Genomic DNA, 18,731 nt, shown 5'->3' with positions numbered 1-18,731 from the left:
ATGGCACGGTCCTCGATGTGCTCAATGGATCAGAGTAATCTCAGTCAAATCAGTGTCAATACTCTGTCTGCACGCTATTTAATCCTCTCTGGCATGACATTTAATATGTTTTAAAGTAAATGTATTATCTACATTTCAGATGAATGCATTACGGATCTAAAGCTGCTGCAGTTTCGGGGGAATATTTTCATCACTCTGAATGCGGGTGTACACTGATGATTAAGTCTGTGCTTGTGTGATGACATAAACCTTCACATTCCTGATGAAATAAGCAAGCGTGTGTAAAAGTGGAAGGAAAAGCTGCGTCATTATTGGAGTGTCTCACGGCGAAAGGTCCCATTTTAATTCTTTTCTTTTTTCTTCGACCAGATATTTTCTTAGCAATGCAAGGCACTCACACCTCCGTCTTGTCTCTTCCTAAAGGTGTGCTCCTCTCCTTCCCCACTCATTTTCCTCCCTCACTCCCTCTGGTTTTCCAGTGGATGAAACAGAACATGGTTTCTCATTATCAGCCAGACTCCTCCCTCTCTTTGACTGGTGGCGTTTCTCCTCCCTCCCTCTTGTGTGGAGAGCTCGGCAGTGAGCGTTAATCCCGGATTGCGCTGCCCTGCCGTCTGCATCCCGTTGTTGCTGGGAGAGCATGGCACGGCTCCAGGACCCCTGTGCTCACACAGGAGAGAAGTGAACGAATGAGAGAGAGAGAGACAGAGAGAGAGAGAAGAGAGGGAGAAAGGAAAGAGGTACAGTTGGACTATTTCATGACTGTCACAGCTGCTTGAGCACTGCACTGCACTGAATGTTATTGAGTTTCAGTCACACACACACACACACACACACACACTCTCACATAAACAAGAGAGAACAGAGAGGAAAAGGAAGGATGACGACCGTTTTGTCGCAGCTGTGGGTGCAAATGTGAATGAAGAAAGAGGAAACCTCGGTCACGTCCTGGGTTCCACCACACCGCAACATCTCTCTGCTCTGCGTAGCGTCTTCCTCACCACTCACACTTGAGAGGGATTAAACTTTTTTTTTTTTTTTTTGATCTCTTGTTGGCACATCCTGAACTTTTTGAGCCTCTGACATGGAGTCTCCCACCAAAGAGATCGAGGAGTTTGAAAGCACGGCCCTGAAATACCTTCAGCCGGAACAGATTGAAAAGATTTGGCTCAGGCTTCGGGGACTGTGAGTATATACACTTACTGTTTTCAACAAGTGTGGATGAGGCAATGCTGTGTGTGTGTGTGTGTGTGTCTGTGTGAGTTACATCTGTGTTTTAATTAAAGTTTCATATTTACATGTGAAATCATTGCAATTATTTATGTGTAATAGTTTAATTTACACATGGGTTCTGATAAACAAACCATGTAGAAAGGATACAGGAAATAGCGTGAGCGTCATAATAAAAGCCTGGCTTTGTGCACTTCACACTGATTTTGTTTACAGCATGTGTAAGTTGAGATGTGGGTGTGTGTCAGCTTGTGCCACAGAGAAGGAACCAAGCCAAGGATAGACTGTATGATAGAAGTACAACAAAAACCCCTCACGAAGTATCAAACACACACACACACACACATAAACAGAGAGAGAGCGGGAGAGAGAGAAATTGGAATTACTCAAACAGCTCTGAGCTACTTCCTTTGAACAATTTTGAATGGTTTCTTTCCTTTATTGGACGACAAGGAAGAAAGGGAAAGTAATCAGAGCTTACACTTGCACCTTTACTGTATGCTTATTTAAGCCAAATGAAGTCCTTCTGTAACTCCCATGCAATTTTTTAGAAAGAAACAAGAACACGTCACCTGACATGCAACATACACCTGTTGTCCATGCAGAATTATGATGAAACAGGACTACAAATTTGGATTTGATTGACTGCATCGACATATTTTTGAGATATTGAAGCTGAAGGAAATTCCTCTCTGTCTGCTCACATATTTTGTCCTCTTATGCACTCATAATATTTCTCTTTAAATAATACAGAAGCCGAGCCTCGCATTTCTTATTTCTCCAAGTTCTTTTAGGGAGATATTTTTTTCTTAAACCCACCATACTACAATATCACTTTCTCTCATCCACCAATCAATCAACACTTCAGTGACCTTTTGCCCTGAGAAGAAAAGCCAGCACTCTGTGTATGCAAGATGAAGCAGGAATTATCCATTTTCACTTCGCATCCTTCCTACTCAGCAGGGGGAGGAGACAGCGGTGTTGCTAGGAGGGTTGTGTTAAGAAAAAAAATGTAATGTTACTGCTGGAGGTCTGAATGAAATGCAGCCTTCTCCTGCACCACAGACGACAACTGAGTGAATGAACTGTGCATGGGGCTGCAGTTCATCTATCATCTCTCCTCTGACATCACTCAGTTTTATTTTTAGTTATTTTCATGTCATGGTATTCCTATTGTTCCATGATTAGTCATTGTTTCCCTCTCTCTCCTGTGTCAGAAGCCCAATGCATGGGTCCAGCCACCGTCATCTTCTGCCACATTTAGTTTCCTCGGATGACTTCATTGTCACTTCCATTTGGTCACTGTCATAAATTCCCTATTATAACCATCTGTCTTTTTGGATATTTGATGGATAGGGAGTCAGAATGTTACAGGGGGCCGGACCTTTTTTTTTTTTTTACCGTCATGGCTTCGCTGCAGTCTGCTGGCTGCTCTGAGGGCTCCTGTTGCGTGTCAGAGATCACATTAGCCTTTAATCTCACAAAGAGCCTCCGTCTGAAGAGAGGGAGCTCCAACTGACAGGCAGCCCCCACAGATGATGATGCTTTGCACAGTGTATGTTGTGTGTTTAATGGGGAGGGATCGACACTATGCAGCCAATGTGTGTGTGTGTGTGTGTGTGTGTGTGTGTGTGTGTGATTGGGAAAGGTTGACTGTGCATGTGCTCGTACGGATGATATAGATTGCATGTGTCTGACAGCGTATATGGCGGCTTGGTGACATTTACTGTATGTGCTGCCAGCTTATCCCGGGAGATTTGTTTGGCAGCTGTATGATTTGTGTGTGTGAGTGTGTGTGTGCTTGATGGTTATCACAGCACTCTCTGGCACAGCGGACTCCACACAGTACACCAGTCATCCGTGGATGGACAGAGAGAGCATTTTCTTTGGACAGTTTTCCCTCTGCTCAACCTTCAGTGTCGCAGTCTAAAGCCTGGTGACATCCACTGATGAAAGCATAAACAGCGTGTTGTGTTTTATTACTTCCCTCTGACAAATGGCCCCTTTATGTTTTTGAATCAGTGAATGGATTCCATTGGATTTCCATTGATAAATTAGATCACTGCGGCAGACCCGACCTCTCTGTCACCCACTGATTAATGGAAATCAATGAATTATTTAATCACTTGATCAACAGTTCATCACAGAGAGCTCCCTTAAGGGAAGGACATCTTAGATTTGGCCCAAGGAGGATCAAGGTGGCCAGCTGACCGCTTTATGACACGATCTGATTTGTGAGGCACTGACTGAAACAAAATGAAAGTAATCCAAGAAAGCTGTGAGACATCCACACAGCTATTTGAAAATACCCTAAAAATGTGCTTTCACATGGTTACATTTTGCTTAATAACTTCTCTGTGACCTTCTGTAATTACAATAATTCTTGGAATTTCCATGACCCCATTCATCCCACATCCTCATTATGCCAAGGACATTGCATTAAAACCCTCTAATTAGGAGAAGCTCTGCGTTGTTGACACACACATTTGAATGTAAAGAAAGCTCAGTGATGGGGGGAGGGGCGAGAGGTAGGGTAGATAATAGGAGAGGAGGTGAGGAGAGTAGGAAATATCCATATCTCCCTGTTGGTTGTCCTTATTTATCTGTCCTTCATGTGCTTCTCTTAAAACTCTTCATGTATTTTAGATTTTAATGGCTTAATGGACCTCAAACGGTTGATTTAGTCATTTATTTGCTATTAATCTAAGCTCTTGACATTTCTTCACAGCGACTAACTTACTGAGCTTGCAGTTTCTTTATGCTGAGCTCAAGGAAAGATTGATACAGAAAATAACTGAGAAACAAATTAAGCTAAGTGCTGTGAATTCTGCCTGACTGGAATGCAAATGCACGTTTGTAGTCTAACGCCAGTGGGACCATCCTCCCCTCCACTTTGCTATTATGAGTGCTTTAAGTGTGTGTGTGTGTGTGTGTGTGTGTGTGTGTGTGTGTGTGTGCGTGAATTCAGCATTGAGAGTCACGCTGTGATCGCTTCATGGAGGTGTGGGTGTGTTTTTGGCTAAATGTTTAAGTTAGAGCAAGTGTGCTTTAATGTGTAGGCTCCTGGTCTGTGTGTGTGTAGTAGTGAAATAGGTGGGATGTCAGGGGTGGAGTGGTGTATATATGTGTGTGTGTGTTCGTGTCTGTGTGTGTGATTATGTGTGTGTTTTCGCATATCATTTCACTTCTCTTAAATCCCTGATCTGCATAAGTGATTGTGTGCATTTGCATTCTTCTGAGATTTAGTGTGAACACAACTAAACAATATGCCTGATGTTATCCACCTAAAACAGGAAAAGGAAACAACCACTGCTATCAAGGGAACTTATAATTGCTATAAATCCACACATTTGATCCAGTAGTATTCTCCTGGTGGCTTATTGTTATTTTTTGGGATAATGTCTGTTCTTGGAAGCACATTGGGTCTCATGCAAGAACATTTTCACATGCTCACAACTTACTTTGTTCTGTGAGGTTTGTTTCACCGAGTCGGATTCACCATGTGCTTAAAATCAAGGAAGGCCATCTGTGCAGAAGCAGGTGTGTGTTCATGACATTTGATCATTTGCATAATCAGCGCAAGGGTTGGGTATCAGTTGACTTTCATTCATTCCATTCATTGCAATTCTGCATATCGATTCTGGTTCTTACCGATTCCAAGTTTCAGTTCCAATATGGTATAAAAAAGGTCAATTATTGAGATGCTAGTTATGTTGTGTTACGTTTTGTGTAGTGCCTTCTGCACCTTTGCCTATAGGTGGCGCCATGTGTTTGTAAACTTAATTCTCTAGTTTGATTCAGTTAAACCCTTTTCCCTGTGTTTTTCATTTTGTTGATAGTACATTTTAATATCAGTGATCAAAAACTATTTCAGAACTATATGGAATTTGTAACTAAACACTAAAAATCTCTTGTTTGTACAAAATTCACATTTTTTTATGGGTACGTGATGGGACTGTTCCCACCCCCATTCAACGCCCATGATTGCTGTATAAGGCTAGCTGCTACACTCCATTTGTGGGCAACGTTTATTCACAAAATTGCTACCAAAGAGCAAAAAGAAGAATTTCACATTGCAAAGCTGTTGTAAATCAGCAGACAAAAAAACAAAAGCAAACTCAGTGCTTGTGACGTGTTATCTGAACAGAGCTGTACTGTCACTGAAATGAAGAATGAATGGTTTGACATAAAGTTAAATGTTAAAAATGTTTAAAAATGGATTAGCAAATGATGGGAGGTGTTAACAGGGATGTGAGGGAGGGGGACAAGAGAAAGATATACTGCAGGTGATGTTACACTCTCAGGTGCAACAGAGTATGATAGTGGACTACAGAGACCTGCATAAAGATCCTGAGGCAGCTGTGAGACGCAGAGAATTTTTTCAAACTACCAAACTCTATAAGTTGCTTTGCCAAAATATGCTAATGTATCATGAAAATGTAAAAAACCTCTCATAAAATTGGTAAGCTATTATGATGATCAGAATATTAAGTTTGCATAAAATTTTATTTGAGTTAAATATTTTGTTTTAGTTTATTTCAGTATCATGTTTTAACTCCAAATTCATTATCATTCTTAAGTCAAACAAGTGCCCCCCCATACAGGCAGAGTATCTGTACAACAGGTCTGGACCAACAAAGCATTTCATTCATGAGTAGGAGAAAATCACAAGAACAAGAACATTTTGATGAATCTGACAAAATTCTCTTAAATTGCTCACAGCGATCACTCGGAGCGAATCAGTTTGTGGTTCTTGCATGGTGCTCAATGTCTTTTATGTATCTTTCCATGTTCAAAAATAATCCAACATTTCAATCAATGCCTCACTATTCTCATCTTTGTTTTCTCCGTCGCAGGCGCAAGTACAAGAAGACGTCCCAGAGGTAAGACTTGCTGCTGGGACTCTGGAACTCTTCTTTCTTCTCCTCATCCCTCCCTCCTAGTCCCACCTCCTCTTCCTCCTCCTCTTCTCAAAATTTTGGATTTCCACTCTCCTACATCGCTGGACCTCATCCTGGTCCTACCTGTTTTTATGTTCTCATTATTGATTGTTGCTTCCTTGCAAAGCACTTTGTACCTCTGTTAAGAAATTGCAGTTTTGAATAAAATATTTTATTGTTATTGCTATTTTATCATTATTATTCTGTCTTTTCATCCACCTTCCTGAGGGTCATAGATCTTAGCTGATCAAGTCAAGCACACTTTGTCACACTTGTATGCATTCCCTCTTTCTATCACTTTCTGTCTTGTGTTGATTCAAGTGGCAACATCATCATTACCAGACAACTGGCAGCACAATGGACAGAAATTATGGGATGTTCCACGCATGTTGTCTTCTTTATTATGAAACTTTAATTTGTTTGGTTCTGTCAGAGATGCTCAGGGGAAATCAGGCCCTCTGCTGTTTTAACCGAGATGCAAGTGCATTTATTTACAAGCGTGAAAGCATGAATTAATTCATGCCACTGAATGAGTGGGTAAAACAGATTTAAGTATCATTTGACCATTTCTCGACCGGAAAAGGGTGGCTTGTCCCCTCCGGGTTGGAGGAGAGATCCTGCCTCAAGTGGAGGAGTTCAAGTATCTTGGGGTCTTGTTCAGGAGTGAGGGAAGGATGGAACGTGAGATTGACAGGCGGATCAGTGCGGCAGCTGCAGTAATGCGGTCGTTGTACCGGTCCGTCGTGGGGAAGAAGGAGCTGAGCCGAAAGGCAGTCTTACCAGTCAATCTACGTTCCCACCCTCACCTATGGTCACGAACTTTGGGTCATGACCGAAAGAACTTGGATACAAGCGGCTGAAATGAGTTTCCTCCGCAGGGTGGCGGGGCGCTCCCTTAGAGACAGGGTGAGGAGCTCTGTCACTCGGGAGGAGCTCAGAGTAGAGCCGCTGCTCCTCCACGTCGAGAGGAGCCAGCTGAGGTGCCTCGGGCATCTTTATCGGATGCCTCCTGGACGCCTTCCTGGGAGGGTGTTCCGGGCATGTCCCACCGGGAAGTGGCCCCGGGGAAGACCCAGGACACGCTGGAGGGACTATGTCACTCGGCTGGCCTGGGAACGCCTCGGGGTCCTCCTGGAAGAGCTGGAGGAAGTGTCTGGGGAGAGGGAAGTCTGGGCATCCCTGCTTAGACTGCTGCCCCCGCGACCCAGTCCCGGATAAGTGGAAGACAATGGATGGATGGAAGTATCATTTGAGATGTTTCTGCATTGATCTAAACTTGCAAACAGTATCCTTCATTATTCAGTTCATTTTCCCCTGTGATGATTTTTTTTCTGATGCAAGGAAGCCAAGAGACCTCGTAAAATTGTATAATGTCACATCTGGCCAGATGACACAGATAACGTTTGTGTTCCAATATTTTGAGTATGATCTGATTTTAAAATCAGCCAGGTGTTTAGTGGTAAGTGGTTAATCCTCCCACCACTATGCTCATATTCATACCCACTGGATGTCCAAGTCCTGTCAAAACCTTCACTTTCTGTATCTTCTCTAGACACACTCTGTCTCTGCCTCAAGGTTTAGTTTTAATAATTTTTTTAAAATGCACTCCAAGGATGGATCGTATTCAAGTTTCACAAAAACAGACAGACAACATAAGGGTGCCAAACATAAACTTAAACGTAATACTTTCATACACTGTTGGTAAGCTGGAACAAGAACTGACCTGAGTGTAATGTTTTGTTAGCAAACAGGTGCTGTAGTCTGCATTCAACATAGAACAGATTGAGATGTCAAGATCAAGATGAAATGGACAGTAGAGTGTAAAATGCATTCAATTTTTATAAAATCAAACAGGTACCTTTTGCTTTCCTCTGGGACAGAATTGAAACACCTAACTTTTCAATAGCAGGCAGGGTCCAAGGCAGGAGGGTAGAAAAGACCAAATCCCATGAAGAGACACAAAATTAACAACAGTTTGGTGTCTTTTGATACTTTCTGACTTTGCTTCCCTGTCCGTTGCATTCAATCCCCAGCCAATTTGGAATTTTTAGCAAACATCACTCAAGCAGGAGTATTTTGTGCATTTTTTGGGGACTAATTTTAGAAGTGGATTGATACAGCTGTGGTGCTTTAGTGAATATTTGCAGCAGTGGGATGGTGCATGTGGGACTGACTCAAAATAAACTACCGTGTCCATGTTCATCATGATGATGGAACATGTCACAACAGTGCGACTCATTGATGTTTTTTTAATAGTTTGGATAATCTGGACAACAATGGAACTCTATAGCAGAGAGGAGTACATTATATAAGGTTAAGGCAACATTGTTGTACTTGTTAGTGTTATCAATACATTGTTGGTTTAGGATTTTTTAACAGTAAGAAAAATACAGAATGATGAGCCTTATTCTTTGTGACATGGATGGTAAATGTGCCTAACAACACAAGAAGTACTCAGTTTTGATTTACTTCAGGGTTAAATTCTAGGATTCTTGTGAATACTCGTGTAGACAATTTCCCATTTCCAGAGAAATTTAGTTTCTAAAACATAACATGTAACAACTGTGTGCTGGTTTAACACACTGAAAGCTTACTGGCAAAATGTATCTAGCACTGATGAAAGACGCCATAATCGCTGAAGAATCCATCTCAAATCTCTCACCAAGTTAGTGAGAGCTTTCTGAGAGCTTTGCTTTTTAAGTTTGAGTAATCATTGACTTCATTTTCACTCTATTTTCCCCTACTGCTTCTCTGATGTTGGCCCTTTCGCTCCTCTTCCGATACTTTCATATATATTCCTTGCAGCTACAGTGCAGTTAAAGCTGCATACAAAGTTTATAGTATGTTCATTCTAATGATGATGAACATAAATAGCATTCTTTTGCCTTTATAATCATTAATATCACCAAATAATACACTGAAGTGATCATGTTGGAACCTACAGGTTTATGAATTATTATGAACAATGCATTTTGACTGTAGCTGAAGTTACACAAGTTAAAAAAAAAATGCAGTACTCAGGATTCCTGAGATAGCACGCCTCTGTTTACGGGATCGAAAAGTTCTCCTTTTCTGGACATATGTGAATCCCCAGTATACTTACTGCATCTTCCAACCAATTTTTCTCTCTGCTTTTCAAACACCAGCATCTTTGAATAACTAACATTGGAGACAGTTTATTAAAAAATCTTTGAATCAACAACTGGTCTGGTTACAATCCGGAGAATATATCAGCACAAGTTCTGTTAACTCAATGAAAAGGAAATTGTAATTGCTGCACGGATGAAGATCAGAACAAAAATAGGTTGCCAAAGCCCCACTCCTAATGCATGTTCATGGCATTTTCCTGTGAACTGTGGGACTGCCACACAGTTAGAGTAATTGAACGAAACTCTCCTCATGCTCCTTATTTGCACAGCGTGTGGTCGTTTGGGCTGGTATCGAGCTAGCGGTTGGAGACTCTCATTCTCTCTCTTCTCTCTATCACTGTCTCTCTGTCTCTCTCGTTCTCTCTGCTGGGTGGGTGAGTTCCTGTGTGGAGGAGCCAGGTGATTGACAGCTCCATATGTGTCTGTGTAATTACGGCCGGGCTAATTGGCAGAGAGGAACACTGGGACATTGTCATTACTGACACACCAGTACAACCCCTCACACAGGCAGATGGAGGGAGAGATAGCCCTCTTTACAGAGGGAGGGATGGAGGGATGCAGGAGAGGAGTGTTTGTTAGAGTGTGTGCGTGTGTGTTTCTACGGAAGGGGAGTTAAGAGAGATGGAAGAAAGGCTGTGAAGAAAGATCTGTAAAGGCTTTTGTTTGTGTGTTTAATGTGGGTTTGGTGGTGGCAGTCGGGAAACAGTTTGCCTGTTCCTATTTTGGTTATCGTTTTTTGATCACACGGTCACCATTGTGCTCTGCTCTTCTGTTTCAAAAATTGAGAATTTGCTAAGCCACACCCCCTTAGTTACTGTTGCTATGCCTGTCAAACTTTCCATTCTCCAACAGCACATATGCAGTTTACAAAGATAACGATGGCAGATTTAACCTTTGAAATTCATAGTCATTTTTGAAAGCATGGGTCCTTGATTTCAGACAGAAGTAAAGAAAAGCAGGCTTCTTGATTATACCCTGTGACTGTTAATTTTGCCAGCTGAAATGATAACCGTCACTTGCAGATTTTATCAGCTGTAGCTAGCTTGCTCAGAAGGATAACGTTAGCAATGTGCATTTAAAAAAAAAAAAAAAACGCTGTATGTATGCATATGATGGCTATATAGTACATCATGTACTGTACATCAGTTGTCCCCAACCTTTTTCACCGCGGACCAGTCAACGCTTAATGATTTTACCACGGCCCAGGAGGGGAGGGGGTGGATGAAGATTGTTTATATTGTAAATATAATAATAAACATAAATCCACTGTGTACTCGTATGCAACTTTATTAGCAGCGTCCTCGTAACATTGCATAATATTATGCAGTGTGGGCTTGGTGTGTGGGAATCACCTGTCACGATAAATCCATATTTCAAGTAGGACTCTTGGTCTTGTCTGTTAAAAGCTTTCTTTTTCTTGGGAGTCGTCGGCTCTTCTTCTGTCTCTTTCCAAAAGACGTCTGTTTTTCACTCATTTTGCTAGCTTGTGGGTTAAATTTGAGCGCTCAAGTGACCCAGATGTAACCGAGAGAATCCGGTCATTTTTCAAAGTAAAAGATTTTTCAAAATAAAAGATTGTTCAGACTAAGATAATAAATAAAATGGAAATTTAAAATTAGTTATTTCTTGTGCGGCCAGGTACCATTTGATCCACAGGTCGACTTGGGAGGACAGCTAGTTGTGCCCCAGGAAATAGTTTATAGTAATCTGAGGCCAGACATTGTCTTATGGTCCATGAGTAAAAAGACTGTGTATTTTATTGAGTTAACAGTCCCTTGGGAAAATTCAGTGGAGGCAGCTTATGAAAGGAAGAAGACTAAGTATGCAGATTTAAAGACAGAATCTGAGCAGAGGGGATGGAAGACCAGGGTCTGTCCGGTTGAAGTGGGGTGTAGAGGTTTTGTTGCAGGGTCAGCTGTTTCACTGTTGAGGGAGCTGGGAGTGCATGGGCAAAATTTAAGAAAGACAGTGAGGGAGATGTCAGATGAGGCTGCTAGGTCTAGTCAGTGGATATGGATCAGGAGAAATAATAGTAGTTGGGGGGTGAAATAGGGACAGTGGGGGGGCAGGCAGAGGACATGCATGCCTAACCCGGCAAGAGAAGAGGTTAAAGTCTGAACAAGACACCTCTCCTCTGCTCTGCTTTCCCCGCCCCATCTTCTCGCTCTGCCAATAGGAAGAGAACCAGGAAGTTTAGATAAGGTGGGGGTGTGGCCAGCTAGAGTCTCTCTTTGGGACCATGCGGCCTGTTCAGGTGAGTTTGCGTGGTAAGACACAGAGTTGGCTTGTTTTTTGATCTTTTTGGTTGTTTTCCTGTTTTGTCTGCTTCTTGAAGGAAATGTTAGGGTTTGTTTTCCTGCTCTGTTTGCTTTTTGAAGGAAATGGTAGGGTTTGCTGCTTCTTGAAGGAAATGTTAGAAGAGGCTGTTAAATCTAGTCTGTGGTTTAGGCCTCCACCTTCAGCACCTTCTAAATTTTCCACCCCCTACCCGAACAAGGGTCTGTATCCAATCCCTACTTTCATCTTTTGACTCTACCTCTTTATTTTCTATCCCCTACCCGAACCAGGGTTTGTATTCCCACCCCGCTTTTTCTTGGTGCAGTTGGTGAGAGGCAGGGGTAGATGATGGTAGTGTGGCAATCGGCAGTTACATGTGGCATCTAGGCCTGTGGTAGCATTGTAGCAGCTAACAATAGCTAAAGCGGTGAGAGTATGATAGTATCTTAGCAGTTAGTATTGGTAGCTAGCAATTAACATTAACAGTATAGGTGAATCTAGCGTTATTGTCTTCTTCTGTTCCTCTTAGCAGGTAGCGGTTAGCACATAACATTAGCTAAATGGTAGCATCGGAACGGTATTGTCTTCTTCTGTTCTTCCTAGCGGTTAGCAGTAGCATTAGCAATAGTTAAATGGTAGCATCGGTACTGGCCACTACCTGGAGCATCTCTGGGTCAGTTGAACGTGGCGGTGCTGTTTGGATTGTGTAGGAGCAGTGTGAACTGGCACTAGGGGGGGTGACTCTGGGACGCCGGAGTTCACTGCCTAACCTCCTGGAGGTGTAGTGGGACTAAGTAGGCGAAACACTGTTGAAGGGAGGTTTCCACCTGATGACCCCCAGAGACGTGTTAGGAATCACTGCTCTTTGGCAGGTATAGAGGCAGATTAGAGCTCCAAGGTTCTTCACTGAGAATGAATCCTCTTTTTGAGCACAAGTATCTTGTGTTTAAATTAACTTGTGCGGCCAGGTACCATTTGATCCACAGACCGGTACCGGTCCGTGGCCCGGGGGTTGGGGGCCACTGCTGTTCAGGATACCATGCAAAGAGTTTGGAGCTACAGTTGCATGTCCCAGAAAATAGTCAGCATCCACATAGAAGATGTGGCTATGCAGAAACATCATTATATGTACTATAAGAAGAAAATATATCACTATCATAACGAAAAATGTACTGAAAAATTAACCCTGTTGATGTACAGAGGTTGGATGCTCTAATGTTATAGTTTCAAAGAGTGTGTTGCCGTTTTACCTTTACAAGGGAAAAGGTTTTGAGGAGGACTTACTGATGTGTTTGGAAAATGTTTACATACTCCATTGTCTCCAGTATTGAGTTTGGGAGAAATTGGAGGTCAAACCTCCCTAAATTCATTAAAGAACAGGTTAAAGCCACTAATGTTACCTACTATCGTATAATCCAGGGCTTCTTACACAGTGGATGTGTGTCATGAGCAGGGCTTTTTTTTTACATAACCGTAAAATAGTGTAGTCCGCAAAGATATGCTTACTCCTGCCCTTAAAAGTAATGCTGGGTTAGGCTAGTTAGCCAGACATGCAAATGTTTGCAGTTTTTTGTTTTAAAGACTGAGAAAAAAGACACATCACAATGCTGCTTCAGCATGTGGAGAAATTCCAAAAATTGACAGACCTGCCATGCCCAGTTATGGTTGCTGAGCTGCGATTGGACAGTTGCTTTTCCAAGCAATTTTTTGGTTGATTCAAAATGTGTTACTTCTTTGACAAATCTCTGCTTGACGTCATGCTGCTGAATGTTCCGGAGAACAATTTCACTCTATTCACTTGACAAGAAAAAAACCCCCAGCAGTTTCTCTTGTGTTTACAAAAAAGTCATTGATCACCCAAGCACCACCACTTACAGCAATTATTCACAAACAAAGCAACAAGTAGATAGCTTGTGTGTCTCTTTGTATTCCCTGACAGGTGCTTGAATAATGCACTGAATGAAACATGCTTTTACTTTAGCCTGTAAATATGCTAAATTGGTCACTCCTTGTAGCCCATCTTTTAAAAGCTGTAAGTGTTTTGCCATCTGATCCAGGCAAGCCTCCAGCCTTAAATGGCCTGATGCAGTCTGCCCAGTGTGTGTGTTTTTGTGTCTCTGTCGTACCTCCGAGGACTGCTGTGTTTGTTGGGATTGCAGCCGAGGAAGCTATGCAGGGCTGCAGTTCATGTTTTCAGAAGCAGTGATGACTCAGGCCGCTCAGGCATCTACACCCTGGTCTCGTCCACTTTGCTCCAGTCTTCAGACACTCAATCTGTGTTTGTACGTTTGTGCAGGAAAGTATGGACATTTAGGGGCAGTGTCTCTGTGCTTATGTGGACAAGTCCACTTTTCATTTTTTGCGCTCTTTTGTCTGTGCTTGATCCTGTGGTGGTTCTGCACTTGGTGCAGAGCTACTTTTGAATCATTTTTGTTTGTGTCCAAATCTCAAGTCAATTGAGATAAGTCCAATTCAAGTCGAAAGTCTTGTCAGGTCCTTAAGGCCAAGTCCAGTTCAAGTTGCATGTTATCATATGTTAATAGTGTTTGTACAAAGCTCAGACTACCTTTCTTCAGTGCACTTGCATTAAAGAGATTTTTTTTCTATTCAAGTCAATTTATGTTTTAGGAAGTCAGGTCTCAATCCAAGTCAGGTCTTTTGTGCTGCTAGTCTGACTGAAGTCTCGACTCTAATTAGATTTCAAACCAAACTTTTTCTTTTTCATGTTATTTCTCTTATTAATTAGAAAATTATGTCCCCTTTTAATGGTGATTCCTATAGTGTTAGACTCATACATTTAAATTCGACTACTTTTTATTTAAATTTCTCCACTCCGTTGTATTCATGAAGGTGTGGAGTAGCTTTTACTTTATCACTTTGTGAAATAAGATTATTGAAACTGAATGAATAAAACATGAAATATAAATGAATAAATCCAAATGTTTATGTAATGTGAAAGATTTTCATTTCTTTAGTGTTTTTTGCTTTTTAGGCTGTGAGTAATCCATTGGGAGGACTAATGATCTCAGTTTTTCTAAAATCCTGGCAATGGATGTGGAAAATACAGCAGTGACCATTTATGCCCCCTCACCAGAGTCCCAGACAGTGTAACGTTACCAACACTTTTGTTAACTAGGACTGGCTCTCAGTGAATGGTCCATTTAAAATGTGTTACTCCTTTGACCATCCCTGCATAATCAGCAAAGGCATTGATCACCCATGCACCACCATTACAGTAATATTCACATACAAAGCAACAAGTTGATAGCGAGTGTGTCTTTTTGTTTTCCCTGACAGGTGTGTGAATAATAGGGCTGTCAAAACTGGACAGAAATTATGTTCAATTATTCCCTCTGAAAAAAAACACAGATTTTAGAAATAGGAACCATTGGATTTTTGCACTTAATGCCCATACCAATACAACTAGAGACACGTGTAGGTATGGACCCTACTTTCCCATGATTTTATGTCCAAGGGACTAATGGTGACAAGTTTTTCCAGTGTTGAGCGAGAGTGAGAGCGCCGCGGCCGGCAGACACGACACGGGCAGCGATATAATCCCTCCAGGCGCTTGCACGCCATTAATGCACAACAAGTGTTTGTTTTTGCCACTGACGGGCTCTGATTGTAATTCTATGTGTCTGACAACATTATAGAATTGATCTCTACAGAGATACGTTTTTGTAGAGAGTAAAATCCTTTTTTTTCAACCAGATACAGCCTCTATATCGCTTTTGCCAAAGCCACCAGACTCCATTTACAGAAACAGTAATTTTATCATTGTTAAACACACTTCAGTCAAGCTCACCAAACTCACCTTGGTTCATTTTTCACTGTTCCACCAATCACCACTGACTTGGGTTAAGGTGAAATAAACCCTTCATTCACTAAATCTGGAGAAGAGCGAGAGAGAGATGTCAACATCAGAGAAACAGTGAAAACAACGTGTACAGCCTGAATCTAACTGCAATTATTTTCTGACTTCTTACTAGATAACAGAAACTCTGGTTGTGTGACTCTTGTCCATCATGCAGTGCATTTAGTGCAGCAGCCGTCACCGCTGCTTTTTTTTCTCTTTGAACGTAGCTTGTTCGTTGACAGCCCTACTGAATACTGCACTAGTGAAACAGGCTTTTACTTAAGCCTGTAGATATGCTACAATGGTCCCTCCTTGTAGCCCAACGTTTAAAAGCTTCAAGTGTTTTGCCATCTGATCCAGGCAAGCCTCCAGCCTTAAAAGGCCTGATGTAGTCTGCCCAGTTGCCAACTTTGTTGAGTGTGTGTGTGTTTATGTGAGAGTTTTTGTGTCTCCATTCTCTCTCCAGGGCTGCTGTGTTTGTTAGGACTGCAGTTGTGGAAGCTATGCAGGGCTACAGTGCATGTTTGTCAGAGGCAGTAATGACTCAGGCTGCTCAGGCATCTACAGCCTGGTCTTGTCCATTTTGCTCCAGGCTTCAGGCACTGTGATGGTGTAAATATGTTTGTTTGTGCAAGAGGTTTTGAGATTTAGAGGCAGTGTCATTGTATTTGTTTGTATGTAGATGTTATATAGGTACCTCTTGACCCATGTAGTATACCATGATGGTAATTTAATTCCAGGAGAGACAGTTTGCGTGAAAATACCGTCAGAGGGAACAGTGAATGAAGAAAATCACCACATTGATAGAGAGAAAAAAAAGAGCAAAAGCAATGGCGGGGAGGACAGATATCGTCAGGCTGAGAGTCACGAGGGAAAATTGAACTCTTTGGTTAATGTCAGTAATCAGAGAGCAAATCTTCCAGGCATTGGCTGCCTTTCAAGAACAGCCCATTAGATGCCATTACCCAAGCCTCTCAATCTCTCTTTTCTGTGGTTTGGGGCCATTTGTCAGTCACCACAGCCACTGGGCTATTTATTGGAGATGATTCATTTGAGACAACAACGCAGCACTGTTATTGGTTTCACGTTTGGATTAGCTGGCTTCGGAACAAATACAATCACATCTGATAAAACAAACAAATAATCTGGCCTCCTGGGCAGGACCAGAAATTACAGTGGCAATAAAGATGATGATGTGCTCAGAAAATGAATAAAAAATTAAACACGATTCACACTGTTAATCAATTAAAAATAGTAATGCACAGATGTCACTTCACACGCACTTGGGGCAAGACTCATTTTAAACATCCGTTTATACTATGACACTTTGTTGAAAACAACTCTTACCAATGTTGCAGTTGTAATTAGTTGTAATACTTGCAGTCATAGAAAAGTAGCTTTTGCTTCAGAAGACATCTTCTGTTACACAAAACCAAAACGAAAACTCTTACTCTATTATATGTTCCTCTTTATGTAGCTTAGTGTAAGTCAATCAGGAAGGCTATCTTCATACTTGCTCTGCTTATTACTCTCTCGTTGTTTTCAGCTGACTGAGAGCATTCACTCTTTCAGTTAACCCAATCAGATTTGACCACGACCCATGTGAGCCAATCATCTCGCTGTTGTCAAACGTCCTTTCTCTGCCGCCAGTGTCACATCGATGCAACCCCCACTCACAACCCAGCGTCCATAAGTCCTTCAAAGTCCTACTCCACATCACATCCATCCATATTTTAGTCATTGCTCTTCACCCCTTCACCCCCACCACCAGTGTCTGGACTCCATCGGGGGGATATTCCTGTTCAGCTAATAGCATCACTGCCCCTTAAAATGATGGCATCATGACGGGGCCTAACGGCCTAACTCCTCACATATTTCTCCAACCTTTCCCTATTGTGTGCACTATATTAAATTAATTAATTTAATTACTTTTAAGCCTCTCTTTCAATTAAATCTCTCCTGAGTCAAAGATTTCTAAATGACATATTTTTATGTGTGAAGCTGTATGCCGAATAGCAGAAGAAAGAAAAGAAATATTAAGCCTTGATTTTATCCCAGTTAAAGACTTTTGTCCCTAATCTCTCAGACTTTCTCCAGCTAGCATTTAAGCGTTGTATCCACTAAATTTTTTCTATGCGAATAGCCAACTCAGTCTGCCTGCATCATCTATGTTTAGAAAACGGTCCTGCTTTTATCTCGCTTAACAAAGTATTGCACGGAGAGAAAGAAGTAGCATCATTACCAGTTAGAACTGATTATTTTACTAAATGTCCGTATAAGGAAATCTGATCATTTCCAAGAGGTAGTTGACCAGAAACGTTTTCTTATTTCACCATGCTGTGGCATCTGAAGAGTGAACTAGAGTAAACCAGACTGAATATCTACAGCAGCTTGGTCAGTGGAGCTGTTATGATATCAAACAGATGCGTCCATTCATTCCTCATTTCAGTCTGAGGGAGTTTAGACAGCTGAGAGAGTTCGAGACCTCAATTTCAGCCATTAATGGCTCACTGTTTCATCTGTAATTGTTTTGTAGTTGTGGTGATGAGTTGTGACCAGATTTGGGGTGTGTTTCCATGCCTGCCTCTGCAATGCAGCAGTAAATCTTGTTTTTAGATGTTTAATTATTATAAAACTATTCCTCTTGACTTCTAGTGGGTGGGCAAATGTGATTTTGTATTTCATTTTCGTGCTGTGGTTTCCAGCTCCCATACGCTGATGATTATGCCTCTCGTGCTGTTTCTTTTCTCCCTCCTTCTTTCTCCCTTCTCCCCATCTCCTCCTCTCTCCTACTACCTGATGATTAGAGGGGTAATTGCCCAGCTCAAACGAATCTCCAAGCATGGGCTAATTACATTCTTCACAACTGGTCTTTTTTTCCCCTTTTCCTTCTCCTCTGCTCCACATCAGGTGCTTGTTTCTTTTCGGAGGTAACCGCCTCAGTTCGCATGATTCACTCCGCATCACGGTTTTCTAAACCACGCAGGTGCTGAGAGAGTTTGAGCATCATTACACTTGCACAAACTAAAAACATAGGAGATGCGCATTCTCTAATATACAACACCTGCACACATGCAACTATTTCACAGACGTTTGCACACAAATGGGCAGCTGCCTGTATAAACTGATATGTGACGGATTTTCCATTCAGGCAAAACAATACATCTCAATATCTGCACACAATCAGGTAAGTCACTGACAAGTAGATTTTTTTTCTTTTCTCATCTTAAAGTGACATCACACGAGGCGTAGTGTATGCAGAAGTGCTGCATTTCC

At 41.8% G+C, this 18,731-nt stretch overlaps 1 protein-coding gene across 1 annotated transcript in view; it reads left to right on the top strand.

Annotated features, from left to right (window-relative positions):
* Positions 1 to 1,064: 1,064 nt before the first annotated feature.
* pde1cb (phosphodiesterase 1C, calmodulin-dependent b) overlaps positions 1,065 to 18,731 on the top strand; it is a 65,615-nt gene continuing 47,948 nt past the window's right edge. Inside the window, exons 1-2 of the mRNA XM_041948256.1 lie at positions 1,065 to 1,185; positions 6,087 to 6,113. Of these exons, the coding sequence (XP_041804190.1) occupies positions 1,085 to 1,185; positions 6,087 to 6,113 (128 nt within the window). The 5' untranslated portion in view covers positions 1,065 to 1,084. The remainder of the gene's footprint in view (positions 1,186 to 6,086; positions 6,114 to 18,731) is intronic.

The sequence above is a fragment of the Chelmon rostratus genome, chromosome 12 (genome assembly GCF_017976325.1).
Source record: "Chelmon rostratus isolate fCheRos1 chromosome 12, fCheRos1.pri, whole genome shotgun sequence".
Classification (NCBI taxonomy): Eukaryota; Metazoa; Chordata; class Actinopteri; order Chaetodontiformes; family Chaetodontidae; genus Chelmon; species Chelmon rostratus.
The sequence above is the reverse complement of the archived record's forward strand: the minus strand, read 5'-3'. Positions and strand labels throughout refer to the sequence as shown.